General features: G+C 54.1%; 1 protein-coding gene across 3 annotated transcripts; it reads left to right on the top strand.

The window, feature by feature from the left end:
- The first annotated feature begins 608 nt into the window (after positions 1-608).
- Positions 609-24,342, top strand: ACTR3B (actin related protein 3B). 3 transcript variants are annotated; one of them, XM_087821346.1, is made up of 12 exons: positions 609-652; positions 5,469-5,524; positions 7,507-7,631; positions 8,400-8,510; positions 10,303-10,398; positions 11,530-11,637; positions 13,288-13,431; positions 15,383-15,556; positions 17,922-18,014; positions 22,398-22,523; positions 23,481-23,564; positions 24,247-24,342. In XM_087821346.1, the coding sequence occupies exons 1-12, from the start codon at positions 609-611 to the stop codon at positions 24,340-24,342; spliced, it is 1,257 nt and encodes a 418-aa protein (XP_087677472.1). The 3 variants fall into 3 exon arrangements, with proteins under 3 accessions (XP_087677472.1, XP_087677473.1, XP_087677474.1); XM_087821347.1 differs by lacking the exon at positions 22,398-22,523; XM_087821348.1 differs by lacking the exons at positions 22,398-22,523; positions 23,481-23,564.
- The last annotated feature ends 254 nt before the right edge of the window (positions 24,343-24,596 follow it).

The raw sequence follows: 24,596 nt of genomic DNA, 5'->3' as shown, positions 1-24,596 counted from the left end.
TTTGTCTATATGTAGTTTTTATGGTGAAGGTTATTCATTCATGCAACAAACATTTGGGTGCTTTCCAGGGACGCAGCAAGCACTATGCAGACACGTGCAACAGGCGCCACCCTAGGTCACCTGTCCCAGTGGGGGCGGGACAGGCTGCGGATAAATACACATAAGAACCTGCTGCAAGGGTCCTGCAGGAAAGCGGGAGAGTGCTGAGACAGCCAGCAAGGTGCGGGGAGGGGACAACTTCCTTGAGAAGGTGACACTGGAGCCGAGACTTCCAGGAGGAGCCTCCAGGTCCGGGTGCACAGCAAGTCAGCTAAAAATAGCCCCGAATCGCCCGAGCCGGAAGTCGGGCGTGTGGGCTGCGACGCCTTTCCGCCAGCACTAAAGATGGCGGGCCGGTGGGCGGGGCGTGCCCGCCGAGCCCGCGCCGTGATTGGCCGGCCCGAGCGGCGTCACGTGGGCGTGGGCGGGGCCGAGCCTCGGGGCCGGAGCATCGCGGCGCTGGCGGCGGCGCTGCAGCGGCTGCGGAGCGGGCGGCGCGGGGCGAGCGCGGTGAGCGGACGGCGGCGGGGCCTCGGGCCGCCCGCGTGGGCCGAGCGGCGCTGCCGAGCATGGCGGGCTCCCTGCCTCCCTGCGTGGTCGACTGCGGCACCGGGTAAGAGGCGCCGCGCCGCGCACCTGCCTCGCGTCCGCCCCGGGGCACCTGCGCGGGTCCCCGCGACCCCGGTGCAGGTGCAGGCGCCCCGCCCCGCCCCCTCCCCAGGCCGGGACCACCGCGCGGGGGCGCTCACCTGGACCCGGAGGGGTCCCCGACCTCCCAGCCTCCCCGAATGCCGGGTTCAGGCAGGTGGCTGCAGACGCGCCCGCGGTCCTTGCCTGCTACCCACCCAAGGGTGCGCTGACCTCCCAGCGCCCTTAAAGCCGCCGCCTCCGGGCGCGCGCCGTGGCCCCTCGCCGACGAGTCTTTGCCTCTTGCCCCTGCAGGTGGTTCCCTCCGTCCGCCAGCTGGGCACCTATTTTTTTTTTTTTTGCAGCGCGCTCGGCTCTCCCCGGGAGCGCGCGGCTCGCCCCGGCTGCAGTTGGCGTAGACTCGCCTTTTCTTTAAAAAATTTAAAAGAAAATGCAAAATATACGCTTCGTTTTGAAAAACAAAAAAGTCTAAATTTGGAAAAGCCTGTTCGGCACGTAGATGGTTCCCCCCTGTAGTTTCGGGGCGTGATTGCTTCTGGAGGTGGTAAGATGCAGAAAAGACCTTTTGGAAATTGGCTCCCAGCGGCCCGAGCTCAGCTGGTTTTGGGGAGGTGCTTCCCGGGTGACCCCGGCCTGCCGGTGGCTGAGAAATGCAAGGTGCCTGCTCGCTTTATAGATGAAGCGCTTAATCAGATAACCTGCGAGGAAATGCAGTCTCTTACAGGTATTTCAAGGCGGGATTTTAATTTTAATTAATTAATTTATTTTTTTGCCATGAAACAGTGCGTGGCGAGTTCACCTTAGCCTGATCTTTTTCTGTACAGAAATGCGCTCGGCTTGGTTTCCTTGACAACCGTGTGGGGGTGTCTTTAATGTGCTGCAGTTCTGTCTCCCACTGATCTTTTTTTTTTCCTTTTGCTGCTGAAGGCACCAGCCCTGGTTACAGGCTGGGGGGAAGAAACTGCCTTTTTGCTTGTACTAATTCATCTTTTTATTTTTTTAAAAATCCTCACTGGAGGATATTGTTTCCATTGCTTTTTCAGAGAGAGTGGAAGGGGGAGAGAGAGAGAGAGAGAGAGAGAAACATCTATGTGAGAGAGACTCGTCGGTTGGTTGCCTCCCAAGAAAGCCCCAACCGGGACCAGGAATCGAACCCATGACCCTTTGGTGCGTGGGCTGACGCTCTAACCACTGAGCAACACCGGCCAGGGTTCCCCTTTATTCATTTATCATTTGCACCCTACCTGGCTTGGCTCCGTGGTCAGAGCGTCAGCCTGCGGACTGAAGGGTCTGAGTTTGATTCCGGTCAAGGGCATGTACCTTGGCTGCAGGCTCCGCCCGGTCAGGGCCCGGACCAGAGGCAACCTATCCATGGGTCTCTCTCACATCGATGCTTCTCTCTCTCCCTTCTACTCTGAAAAGCAATGGAAAAAATATCCTCAAGTGAGGATTAAAAAAATATATATATTTGCATGGGTTATTATTTTATCCATAGTGTTATAATCCATTATGTCATTCTTATAATAGCCAATGGGTTTTTATTTATTATTGCCATTACTTGTTTTGATGCTTAAATTGTGTCAGATTTGGCCAACAGAAGCCCATTCATCTTTAGATGTGTCTGTCTGCCTGTTTCTCTATATTTACATATATATATATACACATATATATACACACACACACACATATATATATTTTCTTTTGAGTGTTTTGCTATTACCAAAAGACTGCAGTGGTAGCCTGTGCAGTGCATACATCTGTTGTATTTTTTACTGGAGTATCTCTGGGTTATTTTTCTAGAAGTGGGATTTCTGGGTCAAAGAGGAAATGCACAATCTAATTTTGCAAGACAGTGTCAAATCCCACTCAGGAGCATGTGTCTCCACCAGCAGTGTATGGGAGTGCCCGTGTCTTCTTGCAGACTCACTGACGGAGCATATTGCCACATTTTTTTATTTTTACCGATCTAGAAGGTCAGTAATGACACATCTTATTGTAGTTTTAGTATGAACGTCTTCTGTCGTTATGTGAGAAATCGAGCATCTTTTCACATGGTTGAGAGGCACCTGCACTTCTGTTTACTGTCTCTTCATTTCTCTAGCCCATTTCCCTCTGGGCTTTTGGTTTTCACCTTCCTTATTTTTAGAAGTTTTTCATACATTAGGATGTGTTCAGGGCCCCACATACCACCCTCAGGTTCGGCGATTGGCTAAGAACAGTCACAGGGCTGCACTGGAAAGGTCCAAAGCAAAAGCAGCCAACACTGGACTTCATAGGGATCTCAATCAGAAGCACCTCCCTGCAGTAACATGGTGACGTTTGCACTTCCCAACATAGATGAATCGAGCTTACAGTGTCGCCTTCTGCTCCGGATGGGCGACTGCAGGGGGCACTCGAAGTTGACAGTAGTCAGACTGATTCCCCCGACTGCCAGAAGTGACGGCTGTGGAAAGGGAGGTTAACAGGAGTGGAGTAAGCCTCGCACAAGGACTGTTTCAAATGTTGGGGGGCCCAGCCGGTGTGGCTCCATGGTTGAGCGTCAGCCTATGAACCAGGAGGTCAAGGTTCCGTTCCCGGTCAGGGCCCATATCCAGGTTGGGGGCTCGATCCCCAGGAGGAGGCAGGAGGCAGCCGATCAATGACTCTCACCATTGATGTTTCTCTCTCTCCCTCTCCCTTCCTCTCTCTGAAATCAATAAAAACATATAAAAAAAAAAACCACCCCAAAATTAATTAAAATATTGGGAGCAGATACACATCTGTTGTATTTGCAGAAAGAGACAGTGGAAGGTGCACAAGCCCCGGAGGCGGGTAGCAGGCAGACACGGGTAGGTGGGTGTAGGAGGGGCGGTGAGACGTCTTAATGGGGACCTTCCTGGGGCGTTTTGAAGCTCGACTGCGAGGACTTAGTGTCGAGGGCAGAGCTGCGGCTGTGGGTGCCGCTCCGTGCAGCCGCTGGCTCTGTGGCCCTCTGTCCTGACTCCGTCTGAGGCAGGCCCGGGTCGGGTGCGTGGAGGCCGCGTTGCCTTGAGAACGCGGGGGGCGGCCGTGGGAAGGACGCCGCCCCCACCCCGCTGCTGCCCTCGTGACAGGTGCTGACAAATAAACAGAAACCCGGGGGCTTCAATGTGAAAGTGGTTGGTCTTGATTCCTCACTTGCCTGTTAGCTCTTCCCGCATCAGATGTATCAGCTGCGCAGAGGGCTGGCAGAGAAACAATGTGACATTTAGTGTAGCCAGGGACCCCTTCAGGTAGCAACTGGGAAGGAAATTGGTGGATTTGATCACCAAACTGTTTAAACAGTTACATTTTGGAAAGCATGTAACTGAAGGTAAACAACAGATGGGGGGGGGGGAATTAGATATATCTGAGCAAGCACTAATGTCCTCAGTATGGGAGAGTTGACACAAATTGATAAGATACTAAAACTAGTAGAGAAAAAAATCTAAGGACAGTCCCTGGAAGAAATAGTAAAATCAGCATGTGGTAAAAATACATTTAAAAACCATGAAATTTATTTACTTGAATTTGGAATGTATTACCATGTCAAAAAAAAATTAGTATCAAGCTTCTTGAAAGAATTCGTAAAATAGAGTGAATTAATAAAGTGACTTTCAGCACCCCCAGCAATGATTTACTCATTACAAACATCACTACAGAATGGGGGGCCCTGTCCTGACCTCACTGTTTATCACAGCGGCCTAGTCAGAGCAGGAATGGGGGGCCCTGTCCAGACCTCACTGTTCACCACAGCAACCCAATCAGGATGGGAGAGCTGACGGTTCCTTTCATCTTTTCATTTCCAGCAGATGGTTCTGAGTGGTGGTCCCCCCACCCACTTTAAAAAAAAAAAAATAACGTAGGAGATTAGCAAATGCTTTGGAACAATAGTAGTATTTGGCATTCATTCCAGTTGAGAGTTTTGGAATCTATCACAGCATCTTGACAGAAAATGGGCTCGGCCTGAAACGGTTTGATAAAGAAACTCCGTCAGGCATCTCAGGAGGCGGGAGCAGGTTCTGACGTGCGCCGCGGCATTGGAGGAGCATTGTGCGGTCACTCGCTCGCCCCACTGACGGTCGTGGAGCTGGGGAGCAGGTGCGCCGCCTTGGGAGCAGCCCTGAAGGGGCAGCCACCTGCTGGGATTGGGGCTCTTTCCCTGCCCACGGGCTGCCTGGCTCTGGCAGCTTCATTAACTCCTCAGCGCCTCGGTTTTCTCAACTGCAAAGCAGTGATGATGTTTACTTTCTTCATGGGGTTTTTGTAAAGACTGAGAGAGTGTAAGAGCGCTTTTGTAGTTATTAGGGACACACAGATGTAATTTACGGGCTCAAAGATGCATACAAGAATTTTTCCAACAGAAACGAGCATACGATTTCACGTTTTTGTAACTGCTCGCTTATCCAAAATTCGTGTCTGATTCTCAGCCGTCACATTTTTTTTTTTTTTTTTTTTTTAATTTCAAGGGAATATTTTGAGGCTCTCTATTTGAGGGCTTGGAGAGCTTATAATAAGACATTAATGGCCCGGCCGGCATGGCTCAGCGGTTGAGCATCGACCTAGGATCCAGGAGATGGGGGTTCGATTCCCGGTCGGGGCACAGGCCCGGGTTTCACGCTCCAGCCGCAGCGGGGGGCGTGCAGGAGGCAGCCGATCAGTGATTCTCGCATTGATGTTTCTCTCTCTCTCCCTTCGTCTCTCTGAAGTCAATTTTAAAAGAAGACTTTAATGGGGTGTCGAGGAGAGTGTCATCTAAACTGTCGGTGGCTTTGTGCTCCTAGGTACACCAAGCTGGGCTACGCAGGCAACACGGAGCCCCAGTTCATCATCCCCTCCTGTAAGTAGAGCGCCCCTCAGAGCTGCTCGGAGCAGCCTCACGGTCTCTCCAGGGGTTTCCGCCAACCTGCCGTCTTCAGGGAGGGGACCGTTCCCGTGGCGGGGGCGGGCTGTTGAGTCTGACACCTGGTTCTTGAATATTGCTGTTAGCTGCAGGTGTGACCTTAAAAGAAACCCCAACTTTCTGACACAGTGGGGGGCTTGCAGGAGGCAGCCAATCAATGTTTTGCTCTCAAATGGATGTTTCTCTCTCTCTCCCCCTCCCCCTCCCCTCCTCTCTCTCTAAAAAAATTTTTTTTAAAAAAGCGTAACCTGTGCTCCAGGTGATTCTGTGTGGTGCCGGTCTGTTTTCAGAGATGGGTTTGGTTTATCTCTGCAGGCCGCCTTAGTGAGTTAAGTCATGGCCACCATGCCGTCCTGGTCCCATCCTCTGCCTCGTGGCCCCAGACATGCTCCCTGCTTCTGACGGGGACACCCCTAGGCTCGGTCCCCAGCATTTGCAGGTCGTGCCTGCTTCCTCCGCCCTGCAGGACCCCTGTCCTGTAGATTCCTGCCACCTTTCCCAGCAAGTTGGAGTGAGAAGAGGTGGGCGGAGTGATTTCCATCCTGTGTCACTTCTTTTTCTCCCCCTCTGCCCACTCTTCATGTGTAATAAATTGGGGATTTCAGATAGTTCACTTTTTTAAAAAAGAATTTTTTACTGATTTCAGAGAGAGGAAGGGAGAGGGAGAGAGAGAGAAACAGCAATGATGAGAGTCATGGACCGGCCGCCTCCTGCACGCCCCCTGCTGGGCATCGAACCCACAACACGGGCTTGTGTCCTGACCGGGAATCGAACCTCAATCTCCAGGATCCTAGGTCGATGCTCAACCACTGAGCCACGCCAGCCGGGCGGGATAGTTCACTTTTAAAAACAATCGTGTCTGTTTACTGATTTATTTGGGAATAAACGATGCCAATGAGTGTATGGGTGCTCGGAGTAGAACCAGGGGTCAGGAATTTGAATGGGAAATTGGATCTTTGCGAAGCTCTCCACATACATTAGATGTTCAGTTCTGGAGGGGAGTTTGATATAATTATTTATTACTGAGTGTATTCCCAAACATCCAGGCTGAGCTCTTATTAAAATAGCATATCAGCCCTGGCCAGTGTTGCTCAGTGGTTAGTGTGTCGGCCTAAGGACTGAAGGGTCCCAGGTTCGATTCCGGCTGAGGGCACGTACCTGGGTTGCAGGTTCCATCCCCAGCCCCGGTCAGGGTGCGTGTGGGAGGCAATCAATGGATGTGTCTCTCCCACATCAATGTCTCTCTCTCTCCCCCTCCTCCCTTTCCACTCTCTCTGAAAAGCAATGGAAAAAAATATCCTCAGGTGTGGGTTAAAAACAAATTAATTAAATAAAACAGTGCATCAGAAGCCACTCGTGCATTTTTATAACAGTTTGATTTCTGTACTTTTCATGATATTAGCCTCCTCCTGGTTCTTTCTCTTAGTGGGAAGTCAGTTCTTCTGTAACAAGACTAAAAATACGTTTTAAATTTATATCTGATGCAGAGTTTTATTCAAACGATGTAAAAGCACACGGGCGTTATTTCCTTCCGTTCATTCTCCTCTTCTGTCTTATGGTTTTAATTTTGTCTCTTATATTTTAAAATTTGGAACCTGTTGATATATGTATATACACTTCAAGGGCATTTCACGACCTTGTGGAATACTTTTTCCAGCTGGAACTGAGAGATTGAATCGTGTAGCCTCTGTCAGCACTGGACACTGACCAGCTAAGCTCCTGCGCCCGACCGGGGACTTAGAACCGGTTCCCGTAGTGCTTTAGAGGCTCCCCGATAGCATCTCCTCTGGGAACACCCTCGACCCCCGATAAATCCCCAGTGGGGAAAATTTACTTTGCACATGCACAGGGCTTATATTACCCTTTCTTAGTTATTTAAATGAACGTCGATAGTGATGGAAACCCTCTTTTTTTTAAAGGTATTGCCATCAGGGAGTCTGCAAAGGCGGTGGACCAAGCCCAGAGGAAGGTGTTGAGGGGCGTGGACGACCTGGACTTTTTCATCGGGGATGAAGCCATCGACAAGCCCACCTACGCCACCAAGGTGAGCCGGGGAGAGAGCCGCGGAGCAATCTGCGGAGAAGCGCAGAGGGTCTGGAAAGTGTGCTTGGGACTGGCCTGTGTTTCATCCCTGTGTCTGAAAAGAGGTTTTGCTGCTGTGGTTTTGGACACGGGGACTCGAAACCCCGGGATGCAGCCTGGACTCCGAGACGCCGGGTTGCACAGGGAGGCAGGCTCTGCAGAGAAGGAAAGTCACAGGCTGACTAATTAGCCTGTCAGATACAGTTAGAAGTTGCAGGTGGATTAAAGAGAAGCACTGAAATTATGTAGCCATTTGTTCTAAAAAAAACACCTCCTGAGCTGTACTTTCCAGCTGCTGCTACATTGTTGAGACCGCCTTTGTCCTTAGAAATGGGTGGAGTTAGAGTATAAACAGTTACGGGACAGCCTCTCTGGTGAGGTGCCTGTTGTTTCCCTAGTCGGGTGGGGAAGGGCCGGCCCCTATATAAGCCTCGAAATCCTTGGGTGCGGCCCTGCCAAGGCAACCGCAGGCGGGACTCGAAATTCAAGAAACCTAGTGTTTTTTTTTCATAGCTAATTTTTAAGTTGATAATTCTGTGTGGCCTGTGAATGACGTTATAAATGATCCAAATGGCCCTGGGCGGAAAAAAAGTTCCCCGCCCCTGCCCGACGTGAAGAACATTCAGGGGAGCCTCCATCCTGCGCTTGCTCCGCCTCCCGGGGCCACGCCGTTAGGGTGCCCTGACGGACGGGCACCGAGGCCTGACGCACCTGGCTTCTCTTGCGTTAGTGGCCGATACGACACGGAATGATCGAGGACTGGGACCTCATGGAAAGGTTCATGGAGCACGTGATCTTTAAATACCTTCGAGCCGAGCCTGAGGATCATTATTTCTTAATGGTGAGTAGCTGGAACTGGGAGGGACACAGCTCTGCAGATTCCCAAGTGCTTGCATTTTACTTTATTTTATTTTTTAAGGGCTTTTTTTAAGAAAATATATATCTTTATTGATTTCAGAGAGAGGAAAGGAGAGGAGAGAGATAGAAACATCAATGATGAGAGAACCATTGATTGGCTGCAGCCCGCAACCTGGGCATGTGCCCTGACCGGGAATTGAACCCTGATCACCTGGATCCTAGGTTGACGCTTAACCGCTGGGCCATGCCCGGCCGGGCAGTGCTTGCATTTTAAACCCAAGGTATTCTTCCCCGGGGAGCCTTGAATTTCTGCAACAGTATGAATCAGGGTTGCTTTTCTGGGCAAATAACAGAAGGCTCAATGAAAATGTCTGAAGCCGCCCTGGCTGGTTTGGCTCAGTGGTTAGAGCATCAGCCCCTGGACTGAAGGGTCCCAGGTTTGGTTCCGGCCAAGGGCATGTGCCTGGGTTGCAGGCCCGATGCCCGGCCCCAGTTGGGGCGAGTGCGGGAGGCAACCCTTCGATGTGTCTCTCTCACATCGATGTTTCTCTCTCTCCCCCGCTTCTATTCTTTCTGAAAAGCAATGGAAAAAATACCCTCTGGTGAAGATTAAAAAAAAAAAAATGTCTAAAGCCAAAAGGGCTCATTGTCTCACTAAACGGGAAGTCTGGAGTCAGTGGTCCCCGGGGGTCATCACAGCCACTCAGTGGCAGAAGCAAGGGCTGGCCCAGGCCTGGCGCAGCGTCCTGGTGGTCCCCTCGGGCCCAGCACACCTGCCAGGTTTCCGCATCACCCCTGGTGTCCGCGCTTTCAGAGGGAGGCGCACCTGTTGAGATTCCCAGGTACCTTCCCTGTAGAGTGGCCCATTGTCGTTGCCTCACCTGGTCACGAGGGCGGGGAATGGAGTCACCCCGACAGGCTGAGGGTAATCAGGACTCTCTCCCCGGGGCCGGGCGGGGCCTCCCTCTGATCACCTGGCCTGGGAGGGTGGGGGCCTAACCGGCCTCTCACCGCCGGGAGGTGGAGGGGGAACTGGCTGGAGGAGACAGCCGTCTGTGCATTTCCATAGCTCCGTCAGGTAACTGCAGGGCTGTGATTTTTGCTTCTTACAACGGAGGAAACTGAGGCAGGATTTTTTTTGCCGTAGTTGAAACTGATCCATCCGGGTTATAGGCCCTGATTATATCGCTTAATCTTGTTCAGACAAAATAAAGCACTAAGGAGAAACGAGGAGAATCATCTCCTGGTCATGGACTCTGTCCGCATCGTACAGTCAACGTCACGTGTCTTCTTCCACGAAATGTTCCTTTTAAGTTGAAATTGATGACACGTGCGGGATGCGCGCTTTAGGGGGAGCAGTCGCGGCCCGGCCGCTGTCCCGCTCCCGCCCCTCTAGCTCCGGGGGGGGGGCCGCTGCCTCCGGAGGCCCGTCCCTCCCCTGAGATCCAAGTCCCGGGTCCTCGGGCGCTCTCGCTGTCTCGGGCGAGTGTCCCTGCGCTCGGCACCTGGCGCCACTGGGCTCCAGGGTGTTCAGGTGCTGCCGTCAGAGGTCGGGTTTCCTTCCCCGTAACCTGTTCTTGGTTGTGGTCCCTAAGCAGGGCGCCCAGGGAGGCCTTTGCTCTGTGGCTTCAAGGTCCGAGCCCGCGGCCCGGTTTCTCCGAGGACCACCCGGCTGCTCCGCTGTAAGGGGCGGTGCCGCCCAGCGTCCTGATGACCGGCTGATGTCCTGACGTGAAATCCGGGCGAGTACTGAGGCGGTGACTGCTCTCTTACAGACGGAACCTCCGCTGAACACGCCGGAGAACAGAGAATACCTCGCGGAAATTATGTTCGAGTCTTTCAATGTGCCGGGACTCTACATCGCTGTTCAGGTAAAAGGGACACACAGACCCCCCAGACACACAGACACACACACATAGACACACACACGCACACAGACACGCACACAGACACACACAGACACACACACACAGACACACACACAGACACACACACACATAGACACACACAGACGCACACACACAGACACACACACAGACACACACACACAGACACACACACACACAGACACACACACAGACACACACACACAGAGACACACGCACACAGACACACGCACACAGACACACGCACACACACACAGACACACACATAGACACACACAGACACACACACAGACACACGCACACACACACAGACACACACACACATAGACACACACACAGACGCACACACAGACACACACGCACACACACACAGACACACACACATAGACACACACACAGACGCACACACAGACACACGCACACACACACAGACACACACACACATAGACACACACACACAGACGCACACACACAGACACACACACACACAGACACACACACGGACACACACAGACACACAGACTCATGTAGTCACCCCCCTCCCACTCATCTAGACCGAGGTGGTCCAGCCTCACCCTTCGGATGGGCAGCTCTTTGTGGTGGGGCTTCCTGTGCATCCGAGAATGTTTAGCGGCATCTCTGGCCTTGACCCACCCGCATCTTCTCCCCAGGGGTGACCAAAACTGGCACCAGGCCTTTCTCAGTGTCCCTGGGGGGCAGAGTGACCCTAGTTGAGAACCAGCGCCCAAGTCCCACCTGAGCAGAATTTCCGGGGTGTGGCTGGCGATGCGTCTCACAGACCCCACACGTGGCCTTGCTGCAGCCGCCCGTGGACCCCACGGGGAGCCCCTGGATCAGAGATACCATCTCTGACTCCGCAGTGAGGTCCCCGTCTGTCTCTCTGACTTTGTAAAAAGTCGATTTATTTCCAACTCGAGTCCTCCAGCCCGAGAACCTGCAGGCTCCTCGTCTGACCTGGGATTTGAATTCTGGGGGGAGGCGAGGGATGTGGGGGAAAGAGAGAGGTCGCTCGGTAAGGAAGACCTGTCGCTTGGCCTGCGGGCGAGCCTGCGGGCGCCGGAGGAGCCCTGCGCTGATGGCCCGTGTCCCGTCCAGGCGGTGCTGGCCTTGGCGGCGTCCTGGACGTCCCGGCAGGTCGGCGCGCGCACGCTGACTGGCATCATCATCGACAGCGGGGACGGGGTCACCCACGCCATCCCGGTGGTAAGCAGACTAGTCACTGCCTCTCTCTGTAGGACTCCCCCGATTGGAGGTAAGGGAACAGTTACAGAAAAAAAACTCTTCTGTAATCAAAATATCACTTTCAGTGCCGTAGCTGTACTTAGGTCACGAGAGTTGTTCAGCCAGGAATGTGAAGAAAGGTGCCCGGCCTCCGTGGTGTTGGCAGTGTCTGCCATCGGTTGCCGGCCCCTGGGTGGGGGCGCCAGGGCCCCGCCTCGCCCCGGGGTCACGTGAACGGGGGCAGTTTCCTGCGCTTGGGGACAGGCGTCATCGGGGGAATGGGTTTGCGGGCGCGGTGGCTGGCCACGCCGTGGCTGTCTCCGTTCTGTGACTCACAGGACGTGGGTGGCTTTAGAGAAGGAGCCGCTGGTCTTTGTGAGGATTTATTCGCGAGCCGGGAGGGGAGGTTGAACGACTGACCCGCAGAGTGCTCTGCGATGTCGCTGTTCGGTTTTACATTTCAGAATATTAGAGAAGTGATTCCTCGTTGGGGCTTTAAGAGACTCCTGCTTCTTTATTTTATTATTTTATTTTTTTATTTTTGTCCAATAAACTATTTAAATGAACTGCAAATATTTGCAGTTGTTTTCTGCAAATAAATTGAGCCTGTCTGGAGGGAGTGTACCGGGGAGAGTGCCACCGGCTCTCATCCCTGCTCTTTCCACCAGGTCGTCTTCCCAGAGGCAACCCCGCTCCTGGTCATTTATGTTTATTAGAAGGACGTCTGCGTGCACAGGGGCGTGTGCGTGTGACGCCTTCTAACAATGCAAACTGAGGCCTTTTTAAAAAAAAAAATGCACTTCCTTTCGTTGAGAAGACAGTCACCATTTATTTCAGGAGGTTGAAGGAAGGCTGCACCGATGTGCTTTAGTCCCTCAGGGCCGCAGCTCCTGCAGGGAGGGTTGAGGTGGACGTGCCCTCGCTCAGGAGAGAAGTCGGATGCCCCCCAGGCCCAGCCCCTGCCGGGGTGCCCTGTGCGGGGGGACCGGGGGGACAGGCACGACTCCACGGTGCCCTCACAGCGTCTTCTGTGCTTGGAGCTCCTTCGAGCCAGTCTCTCTCATTTTTAAAAAATGTCTTTTTTTTTTTTTAAATTGAGTTCAGAGAGAGAGGAGGGGAGAGGGGGAGAGAGAGAGTCACCGGTCGGCTGCCTTTTCTACGCCGCCTACTGGGGATCAAGTCCGAAACCCTGGCATGTGGCCTGACCCCGCATGGAGCCAGTGACCTCTGGGTCCACGGGAACCACGTCCAACCAGCGGAGCCGCACCGGCCGAGCCCAGATTGTTGATTTTTAAATAAAGATAGACTTATAGTTAGTTTAGCAGTTCATAGATGAAAATCTCCTTTTGTTAAGGGAAAAAATAAAGACTGGCTTCACGGTCCTGACACAGGGCCTTCCTTTCGGGAGACGGACTGGCCTTGGTGCTTTTCCGAGCACGTTGTTCTGGTTGCTTGTGGGGAGGCCCGGTCACGTAGCGGGACTGCGGACGCAGTCGCGAAAGGGCCTCGCCCGGGGGCCGAGGGGGGGGCCCGTGAGTGCGTTTGGGCCGCGAGGGCCGGGGGCCCCCGTGGAGCCAGGGGCGCGTCCCCGCGGGAGCTGCTGACACTGTCCCCTGTCCCCTCTCCCCCCAGGCAGAAGGCTATGTAATCGGGAGCTGCATCAAACACATCCCGATCGCAGGTAGAGATATTACGTATTTCATTCAACAGCTGCTAAGGGAGAGGGAGGTGGGAATCCCTCCTGAGCAGTCACTGGAGACCGCAAAAGCCATTAAGGTAAAAACAGACGGGGAACGGGCTGGTTTGGGGTGAGAGAGAAGGGCTGTCTGGACACTTCCCCTGCCGCGGTCACCCCGCTCCCCCCCCCCCGCCTGTCCCCTCCCCGCGAATGTGGGTCTTCACCTGCTTGCTGCCCGAGCTCAGTGGGGGCTGAAGGACCCTCGTGTAACTGGAGCCGATCAGGTGGAACCTCCGGTTAAGCGAGTCCCGCGGCTCCCCCCGCGCGGCTGGTCCCTGGACGAGGCGCCCCCAGCGGCGGCCGTGACTGCGGGAGTCCCGGGCGGTCGGCCCGGGTCGGGCTCCTTTCCAGCCCCGCTGTGTGTGGCCTGTGCCCTGCGAGCTGCGGTTCAGAACCATCCGCTCCGGGCCCCAGAATCACTAAACAAAGCCGCCTGTGTTCTCTCGGCTCTAGTTACGGCGCCGGCAAAGCTGCAGGAAGCTTTAGAATGAGACCCGTTCAGTGAGGAGCACGGCTCGTCGGGGCCGGTTTGCGTGTCCGCTGGGCCCGCTCAGCCTGTTACCTTGGCCGTGGCAGCCGGCAGGCCCTTTTAGGGGAACTGCGCAGGGTGCAAAAGCAGAGCAGGTTACTGGGTTTTTTTATTTTTTATTTAAAAAAAAAAAAAAAAAATCTTTATTGATTTCAGAGAGAGGAAAGGAGAGGGAGAGAGAGAGAGATAGAAACATCAATGATGAGAGAGTCATTGATCCAGCCTGCAACCCGGGCCTGTGCCCTGACCGGGAATCGAACCCCGATCGCCTGGATCCTAGGTCGACGCTCAGCCCCTGAGCCACGCCCGGCCGGGCTATTGTTTTTTTTTTAAATCAAAATGCAAAAGAGTCTTAGGAATGGAAGGACAACTCTTATGTAGATGAAGAGAGAGGATTTTGTGTGTTTTTGGAGATCTTAGTGTGGGGTGTGAGCTTGAGCATCTCCTGTGGTTTTGAGGTGCAGGGTGGTGGTGCTGAGGGGAGAAGAGCCTGCCCCCCTGCCCCCCACTGCTTTCCTCCCGTCTGAGCTCCCAGTAACCTCCCTGGTTGAAGGAGAGGAAGCATCAGAGGTGCCCCCACGTTTGCACGACACCCTTGGTGAAAGCAGAGGTGTTTCAGGATGGGGCGCACCGGTGGAGTCTCGCCCCCTGTATACAAGGCCCCTCCTCCCCGTCTGCCCCCAGGAAGCTTTCAGAAGCTGGTGCTCGGTGCCACCCGCCGCTTGGCTGAGGGTGGCTCTCAGGACAGGTGACCCCCCCGAGCGTCCAAGCCGGGCGTCGCCAGAGGCGGAGGGAACACTGCACATTTAGGCAGGCGGCCCAAGGTGAAGGCCGCGAGCACACTGTCCCGCAGCAGCGGCGCCGTCCGGGCCCGCCTGAGTCTGCCTCTGCTTTCCGCGGCCCCTGCCACCTCTCTAACCCGCTGTGCCACCTGCTCAGTCGTATGGACTCAGCCAGAGCGCAGGCCCCGGGGCCGGGACCCGTGCGTCTGTCCCCTCGTCCATCCCTGCGCCCGGCTCTCAGCAAATACTCGCCGCGCAGCTCGTGGCCGGGCTGCGTCCGGGGCCGCGGGGTGGGCGCTGGCAAGTGCTGCGGGCATCGGGCCGTCTGCTGCTCGGCGGGCGAGGCTGCCCTGCGGGCCGGCTGGTCCAGGGGGTGGCCGTGGGTGCCGGGGCGCGTGCCGTGGGCGCCTGTGAGGAATAATGAAAGAGGAGATGGAGATGAGATACTTAGTAGATACCTTGAGACATTGTTTCAGAAAACACGGCAACAGATCTGATACAGTAGAAAGCCGCTCCCCAGGTCCCCGAGGAAAGGCAGTCCTCTGCTGGGAAAGGCGCTGGGGGGCCGCGAGCTCGCCGGCCTCGGTTCGGGGGTGTTGAACGCTTGGGGTTCCCGGGTGCCTGTCGGAGGCCCTGGCTTCGCCGCTGACGCCCGATGCCGCCTCTGTGTGTGCGCAGGAGAGGTACTGTTACATCTGCCCCGACATCGTCAAGGAGTTCGCCAAGTACGACGTGGACCCCCGGAGGTGGGTCAAGCAGTACACGGGCATCAACGCCGTCAACCAGAAGGCGTTCGTCGTGGACGTGGGCTACGAGCGCTTCCTGGGGCCCGAGATTTTCTTCCACCCCGAGGTGAGGTGCTGGCTTCTCGAGTCTGTGGCGTGCGCCCTGCGTGGGGCAATGCGGCCCCCCCCCCCCCCCGAGCGTCACCATCCCTCCCGGTTTTGCTCTCCGTGGACGCGACGGTCTGTAAATAGTTAACGCTCGGTTCTGCCGCGAGGCTTAGGAGGAAGCTTGAAGAGCGACGGGAGACGGTGGACGTGAAAGGAATCGCAGGCGGACAGGGAACCGAGTTACTCTCAGGGCCACCTGATCCCGGTTTCTGCCCAGGGCACCTGCCGGCCGTGTCCCTGCTGCCACTCGGTTAAAGCTCGTGTCCGAGGACTGTCCGTAAGGGTCACCCCTACCGTCCTTTTAGCCGGGAGTCACACATATTATCACGTTGGTGGAAGCAGTGATTCAGGGGAAGCATTCTACGGTTTAAATAAAATGCATTTTAAAAAGCTTTTGGTATATTTTCCTGCCTGATTCAGTTTGTATTCAACAGGCAGGTTACAAACTGCTGCCTGTTTTTATTTTTATTTTATTTATTTTTAAAATATATCTTTATTGATTTCAGAGAGAGGAAAGGAGAGGGAGAGAGAGAGAGAGAAACATCAATGATGAGAGAGTCACTGATCACGCCCGCAGCCCGGGCCTGCGCCCCGACCGGGTATCGAACCCACAACCCGGGCCTGCGCCCCGACCGGGAATCGAACCCACAACCCAGGCATGTGCCCCGACCGGGAATCGAACCCACAACCCGGGCATGCGCCCCGACCGGGAATCGAACCCACAACCCGGGCATGTGTCCCGACCGGGAATCGAACCCACAACCCGGGCATGTGCCCCGCCCGGGAATCGAACCCCGAGCGCCTGGATCCCAGGTCGACGCTCCACCGCTGAGCCACGCCCGGCCGGGCGGCTCCTGTTTTGAGATGTGCATATGACACGGGAATGGCACAAACACGTGTGTGTGACTATAACCTGATAATATTGTACCCGTCCGCTCGGGCCCCTGGTATCATTGCCTTGGAACAGACGTAACGCTGACCCTGTGCAGCGAACGGCGCGGCGGGTGAGCGGCGAGGTGGGACCCCTCCTCCCGAACGCTATTGCAGGTCAACGCTTTCCTGGATTTTTAAAACGTGTTTCCAATGCAGTGTCCTTGAATTATTTATGCTTCAGCTCATTTAACTTAAGGAATTGAATCTAAAGATGTTTCCTCAGTAACAGGAATCTTATGTTGTTACATTGTGTGTTTTTTTTTTAAATTCTCAACCAAGGACATGCTTTTCATTGATTCTAGAGAGAGAGGAAGGGAGAGGGAGAGAGAAAGGCAAACATCGACGTGAGAGGGAAACATTGCTTGGTTGCCTCCCGCAGAATCGAACCCGCAACCCGGGCATGTGCCCCGACCGGGAATCGAAGCTGCGATCCTTGGGTGCGCAGGCTGACGCTCTGACCAACTGAGCCCCACCAGCCAGGGCAGTTGTTACATTTTATTTATTTATTTATTAAAAAAATTTTTTATCTTCACCTGTGGATATTTTTTCCATTGTTTTTCAGAGAGAGTGGAAGGGGGGAGAGAAAGAGAGAGAAAGAGAGAAACATCGATGTGAGAGAGACACATCGATTGGTTGCGTCCTGCACGGGGATCGAGCCTGCAACCAAAGGTACGTGCCCTTGGCCGGAATCGAACCCGGGACCCTTCCGTCTACAGGCCGATGCTCTAACTACTGGGCCACACTGGCCAGGGCCAGTCATTACATTATAAAGCCACTGTACAGCGACCTTTCGTTGCCTCTGTTTTTCCCTGTATCCTGGCTAATTTTTTCACACATCAGCGCTCACGAGCAACGTGCTCATTCCACACGGTGTTTCTCACCATTCCCCGCGCGTCGCGTGCGTGCTTCCCCCAGTCTCAGCAGCTGGCTTCGCTGTGTTTAGGACGCAGGGCTGGTCCGCCTCTGTTACTGTTCCGTATTTTTCCTTCACGAGAACCACACCTTTAGTCTCTTGAGGGCATGTGTGTTGTCCTCAGTCTGCGCACACCCAGTCACGCGGGATTCACTTACCACATCGCTCGGTTTGTATTTGTTTTAAAGTTACTTTTTAAAAAGCGTGCTCGGCCCAGCTGGCACGGCTCAGGGCTTAAGCATCGGCCTATGAACCAGGAGGTCGCGGTTCGATTCCCGGTCAGGGCCCAGGCCCGGGTTGCAGGCTCGGCCCCCGGCGGGGAGCGTGCGGGAGGCAGCCGATCAATGACTCTCGTCCCTGATGTTTCTCTCTCCCTCTCCCTGAAACCAATAAAGGCATATTTAAAAATACGCACGTGTTTGTTCTTTCCTGCTGAGAGAAACGTGTAATGTTTCTTCTGTGTTCACGTACAATGTAGTTTGCCAACCCGGATTTCGTGGAGTCCATCTCGGACGTCGTCGATGAGGTGATACAGAACTGTCCCATCGACGTGCGTCGTCCGCTCTACAAGGTAGGAGCCGCGGGCCCGGTGAGGTGCCGTGCGCTCCTCCCAGTCGTTGGCCCACTGCCCTCGGGAGAGGTTATGACTGTCTCCACGTGGGCCCTCCCACGTCCCCTTCTGTCTCACAGCATTTGTTAAAGGCCCCTCTGTTGGCAAAATGTTTTCCTTGGAGTGTGGGTGCCTTAGACGTGTGAAGTATGACTCAGTAAGCTGGAAGGATTTAATTGAACTCTTCTGGTGTCTTTTACGGTCATCCGGCAAGCTGTCTTTTAAATTGGACAATTGTAACGATACGTGTGGATTGAAAGATGAAAGGGGTGCGTCCTCTCTGACTTCCACGAATTCCCCTGGTTTTGTTTGACGCGTGTTTAGGTCCATTGGGCTGATGCGGCGTTGCCGGAGGAAGGCCGAGCCTGAAATGAAACAGTCAAATAAAAAACGCTCACCTAATACTTTTTTCCAAAATTCTTCGATGGCAGGGAATCTTGAAACTTGAGAAAATGCTAATTCTAATGATAGCTACGTGGTAATTATAGATCGGAGAAAAGGAAGTATTGCTGACAGGCACGTATTGAGAGCGGAAAGGGACGGTCGGTTAGCCTCCCCCGCCTTCGGTTAACCTCTGCGCGAGGGGTCCTGCGCTCAGCCCAGCCTCAGGCAGCCGCGTTTCACGGGGGAGGGACTCAGCTTTTCACCTGTTCGGCCTTTAAAAAGAAATAGGTAAATCAGTGTAAATTCAGATGAAAAGATGTCAGTACCTGTTGGTCGCTGAAAAAGCAGGTTGTGAGATTTGCACATAGCGTTTCACTTTATGTAAAAATGTAGTTTGCATGTATGTGTGTGTATATATATATAGAAGGGAAGGTTCTGAATGACATAGGCTGAACTTTCTTTTGGATATATCAATTCTTTAACTGTCTTCAGTGGCTTTACTTTTTCTGTTTTTTTTTGGTTTTTTTTCCCACTTTAAATAATTTTTTACTTTTCAGTGAAACTTGGAATACAGTGTTATATTCGTTCCGGGTGCCCAGCCCAGTGGTTCCACGTTCTGACGCTGTATATAGTTTTATGGACTGCACTCCTCACGCTGTGGTTTACACCCCTGTGACTTCTCTAACCACCAGTTTGTGCTTCTTGATCCCTTCACTTTTTCTTCCACCCCCCAAACCCCTCCCGTTGACAACGGTCAGAATGTTCTCTGTCTCCGTGAGTCTGTTTCTGTTCTGCTTTGTCTATTTTGTTCTTTAGATTCCACATATAAGTGAAATTGCCTGGCATTTGTCTTTGTCTGACTCATTTCACTCAGCATTATGCTCTCCAGGTCCATCCGTGTTGTTGCAGATGCAGGATTTCATTCTTTTTTATGGCTGAGTCGTATTCCATTGGATATGTGGGCCGCTTATGTATCCATCTGTGTATCGACGGACACAGGTGTCTTTCGTGTCTTTGCTATTGTAAATAACACTATTGTAAATAACATACGGATGTATATATCTTTTCAATTTAGTGTTTTGGGGTTTTTCAGATCAATACCCAGAAGTGGAATTTTCTTTTTTTTTTTTAAATTCTCACCTGAGGATATTTTTTCCATTGCTTTTCAGAGAGAGAGAGAGAAACATCGATTGCCTGCCTCGGACCAGGGCTGGGGATGGAGCCTGTAACCGAGGGACATGCCCTTGGCCAGAATCGAATCCTGGACCCTTCAGATCAGGGGCTGACGCTCTAACCACTGAGCAAAACCAGCTGGGGCTGTTTGTTTCCGTTTTCATGAAATACTTTTTCCATCCCTTTACCCCCTCACTTTATTTCCCCATTGAGGGTCTTGTTTTCTTGTCTGTTCAACTGCCATATGTCTTTTGATTGGAGCGTTGACTCCATTTGCATTTAAAGTAATTGTGGATAGACATGTACTTATTGCCATTTAACTATTCATGTATCCTGTCTTTTCTCTTTCTTAAAGACTCTTTAACTTTTCCTGTAGTACTGGTTTGGTGGTGGTGACTCCTATAGCCTTTCCTTGCCTGGGAAGCTCTTTATCTGTCCTTTGATTCTAAATGACGGTCAGCCCCTCTGGCCTGCAAAGTTTCTGTTGAGAAATCAGCTGACAGTCTTACGGGAGCTCCCTTGTAGGTGACGAACTGCTTTTCTCTTACTGCTTTTAAGACTCTCTCTTTGTCATAGCTGCCACATGCCCTGCAATCTTGCATCTCCTCTAGGACTCCACACAATACAGCTCACGTCTTAGAAACAGGGTTGCTCTTGCTTTGCTGGGGTCCCAGTCTTTGGGTTCATTTCTAGAGTACGAAAGCCCTTGTCCCTAAAGGGGCACATTCTTTGACAACACGATACAGGGATCGCTGCCTGGAGCTTCAGACGAGCTGTCTTCTTCACCTGTACTGAGTGGTTGGTCCGGTCGGGTGGAGACTTCTCTGTGGGCGGTTGACACTGTGTCTGCAGTGAGCCCAGGAAGTTGGTTAACGTCACCAGGATGGTCAGTAGATGGCACTGTGTATCCGTGAAACTGGATTTGGTATAGAGCCTCCAGTACAAACATACTTAGGGTGACAGCATTGGGGATTGTTGTTATTTTTAATACCATATCAGGTGGTAATTAAGTGAGCTTACTACTAACACGGACTCTTTCTGACTTGAATTTCGGTGACTGACAGGTGTATGGTGTGTTTGATGGTAGGAGCTGGGAGGTTTTACTGGCACACAGACAGGATCCTTCCTTCTGGAGAGATAGTTTTCAGCCGAGACTTCCATGTGACACCCTGAAGTAAACATTTGTGCAGCACAGGAAGGTGTCTGTGATTGCTGAGGGCTCTTGAGAGACACAGTGCACACACGGACCTCGTGAGCAGACGGTGCAATCATGCTAACTGTACGGAAGGACTCGCGGCAGTTGAGTAGGTCAGAGCACTGTGTTGTCGAAACACATTTTCCTAAAAAAATTTAGAATCTACAGATGAGCAAAGGGTATTATTTCCAACTTAAGATGCATTTAGAAAATTGGAGAAGTACCAAATCGTCAATAAAGAAAACTGGTCTCTCCTGTCATCACTGCTTCTTGGTTGTGACTTTGCTGTTCTTTCTCTTTAGTTGTTTGAAATGCAGACGCATTGTGCTGTATTTATACTCTGTATTTGGCGTGTCAACATAGTGTCATGTTGTGAACATTTTCTTAAGTAATTAACATTCTTCAAAAATACTTTTAATGGGACTTTGTGCTCCATCCTGTCTGTTTCAGGATCCAATTCTTTTTCTGGATTTAGGTTTTTCGATATTTTTTTAGCTGGGTCAAGGTTTCTTCCTTTCCCGGGACAGACACAGGGCCATGTGTGATCAGTGCCAGTTCTCATCTGAGAACTCGCTGACCGCGTGGAGCAGGCGCTTTCTGGCTGAAATGCTCACGGGGCAGGTCAGCAGGTCTTCCAGCGCCCGCAGACTTCCCGTCAGAATCCCCAGTGGCCTGTGGGTGCCGTGAGGGCCGCCAGCTCACGGATTCATCGAGCGTGTTTGTGGGAACCTGCCGTGTGCTGGTCATTGTTGTGGGCGCTGCGGGCTCAGCTGGGACAGACCAGCAAAGACTTCCTGTCGCCATGGACATTGCACCCCTGTGGGGGCAACACACAGACGTAAACAAATGAGCAAAAGGCCCAGTGCAGGTGCCCAGGAGGAGAGGGACTCAGGGCGAGTGGGGCCAGGCCTCACTTCCTCTGCACGGTTTCCTCGGGTGATAGTTTCTGTAAGAGAGTGAAGTCAGGATGGACTTCATGTCACTTTCATTGTGCTAAGTAATATCCTGTAGCCTGAAAGAAGACGCCTTTTCCATCAAAATCTGGTAGGAGATTTAATGACACCCCCCCCCCCCCGTCACCTCCCTTGCTCCCCAGGCTTCTGTTGTGGCCACTTAGCAGAGTCTCAGGGGGAGAGAGGGGACGGCGTCTCACGTGGAAACGCCTTGCTCCCTGGCACCCCCTTCTGGTGGGTCAGGTGTGTAAGACGACCTGCTTCCCCGCCATTACTAAGGCAGAATGAGCGGAAGGTCCAGCGTGACTAGGCCATAGGTTTTCTCCTAACCGGTCAGTTTGTTGGTTTATACAGTGGCCTCGCCCTCCTGGTCCTTGTCAAGGGTCCCCATTGTGCATAGTGACCCCCTCCCCCCCCCGGGGCAGAATCGGTTTTCGTTTTCCCCGGGTTATGACTGAGGAGTAGAGCCGAGAGGAAGCGTTTGTGGCACGGGAGACAATGCGGCGTCCGCCTCTTGGGCAGCGTGACGTGGCCGCCCCGATGGCCTTCACACCGGCTGCGGTGCGGTGTCAGGCCCGCGGGAGCTCCGTGTGGGCGGCGGGTGGCTCACCCGGGGAACCCCTCTGCTCTGTCTCCTAGAACGTGGTGCTTTCCGGAGGCTCGACCATGTTCAGGGACTTTGGCCGTCGGCTGCAGAGAGACTTGAAAAGGGTGGTGGATGCCAGGCTGCGACTCAGCGAGGAGCTCAGCGGAGGCAGGATAAAGGTGGGGCCGGGACTGGGGTGCGGGTGAGGGGCCCCCTGTGTCTCCCGGACTCCAAGCTGGGGGCCGAGCCTGCCGGTGCCGGGAAACGGAAGATGTCTGAGTCTGTCTCAGCCACGCTGCGGAGTTCCACCCAGGGTGTTGCCGGAACTCGGGGTGTGGTTGGGCCTGGTGGGCCCGCAGTGCAGCCCCCGCGGCTCCCTGCCCGCCCCCGGGGCTGGCCTGCGGGTCTCCCCTGTGCCCTCGGCCATCGCGTGAGGACCGGTGTCCCCAGGAGATGGGCTCCCTTTGCAGGAGGCTCTCCAGCGCCCTTTGCGGGGGGGGGGGTTCTCCCTGAACTAAAGTGACTGCCGTGAGCAGGGAGCCGGTGGCAGTTGTTCCCCACTAGCTGGCCGTTCCCTTGGGCTCCTAAGTGAGCTGGGGCTTCGGTGCAGGGCTCACGGGTGCGAGCGGATGTCCCCACCGGCTGAGTCACACTGCTGGCAAAATGTCACTTCTCAGAGCATTATTGGGACGCTGAGTGGTATTTGGGATTATCGCTCCAACCCTAAAACAACTAATTTGTTCAGTGAAAAAAATGAACCGGGTTAGTGGCTTAGATTTTTTTTTTTTCCTTTTCAAAATGCCTTTAGTGTTGTGAGAAATACGCACCCCCTCCCTGACGGCCTGCTGCTCTCGCACCGCCCTGGGCGGGGCTGGGCTGGGGTGCTGGGGGGTGAGGTAGGGGGGTGGGGTGGGGGCGGTGGGCTAGGGGGAGGTGCTGGGAGCTGGGTGCTAGGGGTTAGGGGCGGGGTGTCGGGGGGCTGGGGGCTTGGCAGCAGGAGCTTCCTTCCTGAGGCAGCGAGTGGCTGACACCCACAGAGGGATAGGCCGGGAGGGGCCCGTCCCGCCAGGCGGAGGCGGCCGGGCCTGTCCATGGAAAGGTCACTGCCCGGGCTGACCACGTGCCTTCCCCCGCAGCCCCGGCCGGTGGAGGTGCAGGTGATCACGCACCACATGCAGCGCTACGCCGTGTGGTTCGGCGGCTCCATGCTCGCCTCCACCGTAAGTCCCCCGCGGCCCCGGGCGTGGGCTTCTGCGTCCTTAGCGTCCTGAAGGTTGGACGGTGCGTGTGGCCCTAGCCAGGCGCACATTTAATGAGATGGAAAACGTCTAAGCTGCCGGGTGTCCTCGCTCGTTAGGGGCGCGGATAGCGTGGGTCGGTGAAGTCCAAACGTCACCCGAAACGTCTGCGTGCATCGTGCATTCCAGGAGCTTTTCCATAATTATTACTTTTCCCCCTGAGCCGTGCGGGTAGGTGACCAGTTGCTGATCTAGGGCGGGCGCAGAGTTGATCCCAAACGGAGGCTGAGTAGATGTGTGTGTGTGTATTTTTTTCAAATATGTGTTTATTGATTTCACAGAGAGGAAGGGAGAGGGAGAGAGAATCATTGATGAGAGTCATTGATCGGCTGCCTCCCGCACGCCCCTTGCTGGGGATCCAGCCTGAAGCCCAGGCCTGCGCCCTGACCGGGAATCGAACTGCTATCTCCTGGTTCATGGGTCGGTGCTCAACCGCTGAGCCACGCCGGCCGGGCAGGCTGAGTAGACATTTGACAATGAAGCGAACCCCACGTAGCTGCTCGGGCCCCGCGGGAGGTCGGGGGGTGTACGCTGGTCTGGGGAGGGCTGGGGGGCCTGCTGTTTCCTTCCTCCCGGGGCTCACGTCCTGGCTGTTTCCTCGCAGCCCGAGTTCTTCCAGGTCTGCCCCACCAAGAAGGACTACGAGGAGTGTGGCCCCCGCATCTGCCGCCACAACCCCGTCTTCGGGGTCATGTCCTAGTGCCGGCCTCGCCCCCGTCACCCGGCCGTGTCACCTCGGCGAGCAAGTGTCCTTCGAGCCCAGAGACGACCTCGGCTCCTGCAGGCGCAGCGGGCGGCGTGGGTGTCGAGGGGTGGGCTTGCGTCCCGAGTGCATGAGGAACCCCAGCGCCAGCTCCGAGAACCACCTGTCGGTGCCCCTCCTCCCTCACGTCCCCCTCGTTCCGCCTGAGCTTCTAGGGACAGGCACATGTCCGAAGGAGCTTCCCTTTGACG

This window comes from Miniopterus natalensis, chromosome 10 (genome assembly GCF_054644295.1).
Source record: "Miniopterus natalensis isolate mMinNat1 chromosome 10, mMinNat1.hap1, whole genome shotgun sequence".
Taxonomy (NCBI): Eukaryota; Metazoa; Chordata; class Mammalia; order Chiroptera; family Miniopteridae; genus Miniopterus; species Miniopterus natalensis.
Note: the sequence above shows the minus strand (reverse complement) of the source record. Positions and strands in the feature narration are given on the sequence as shown.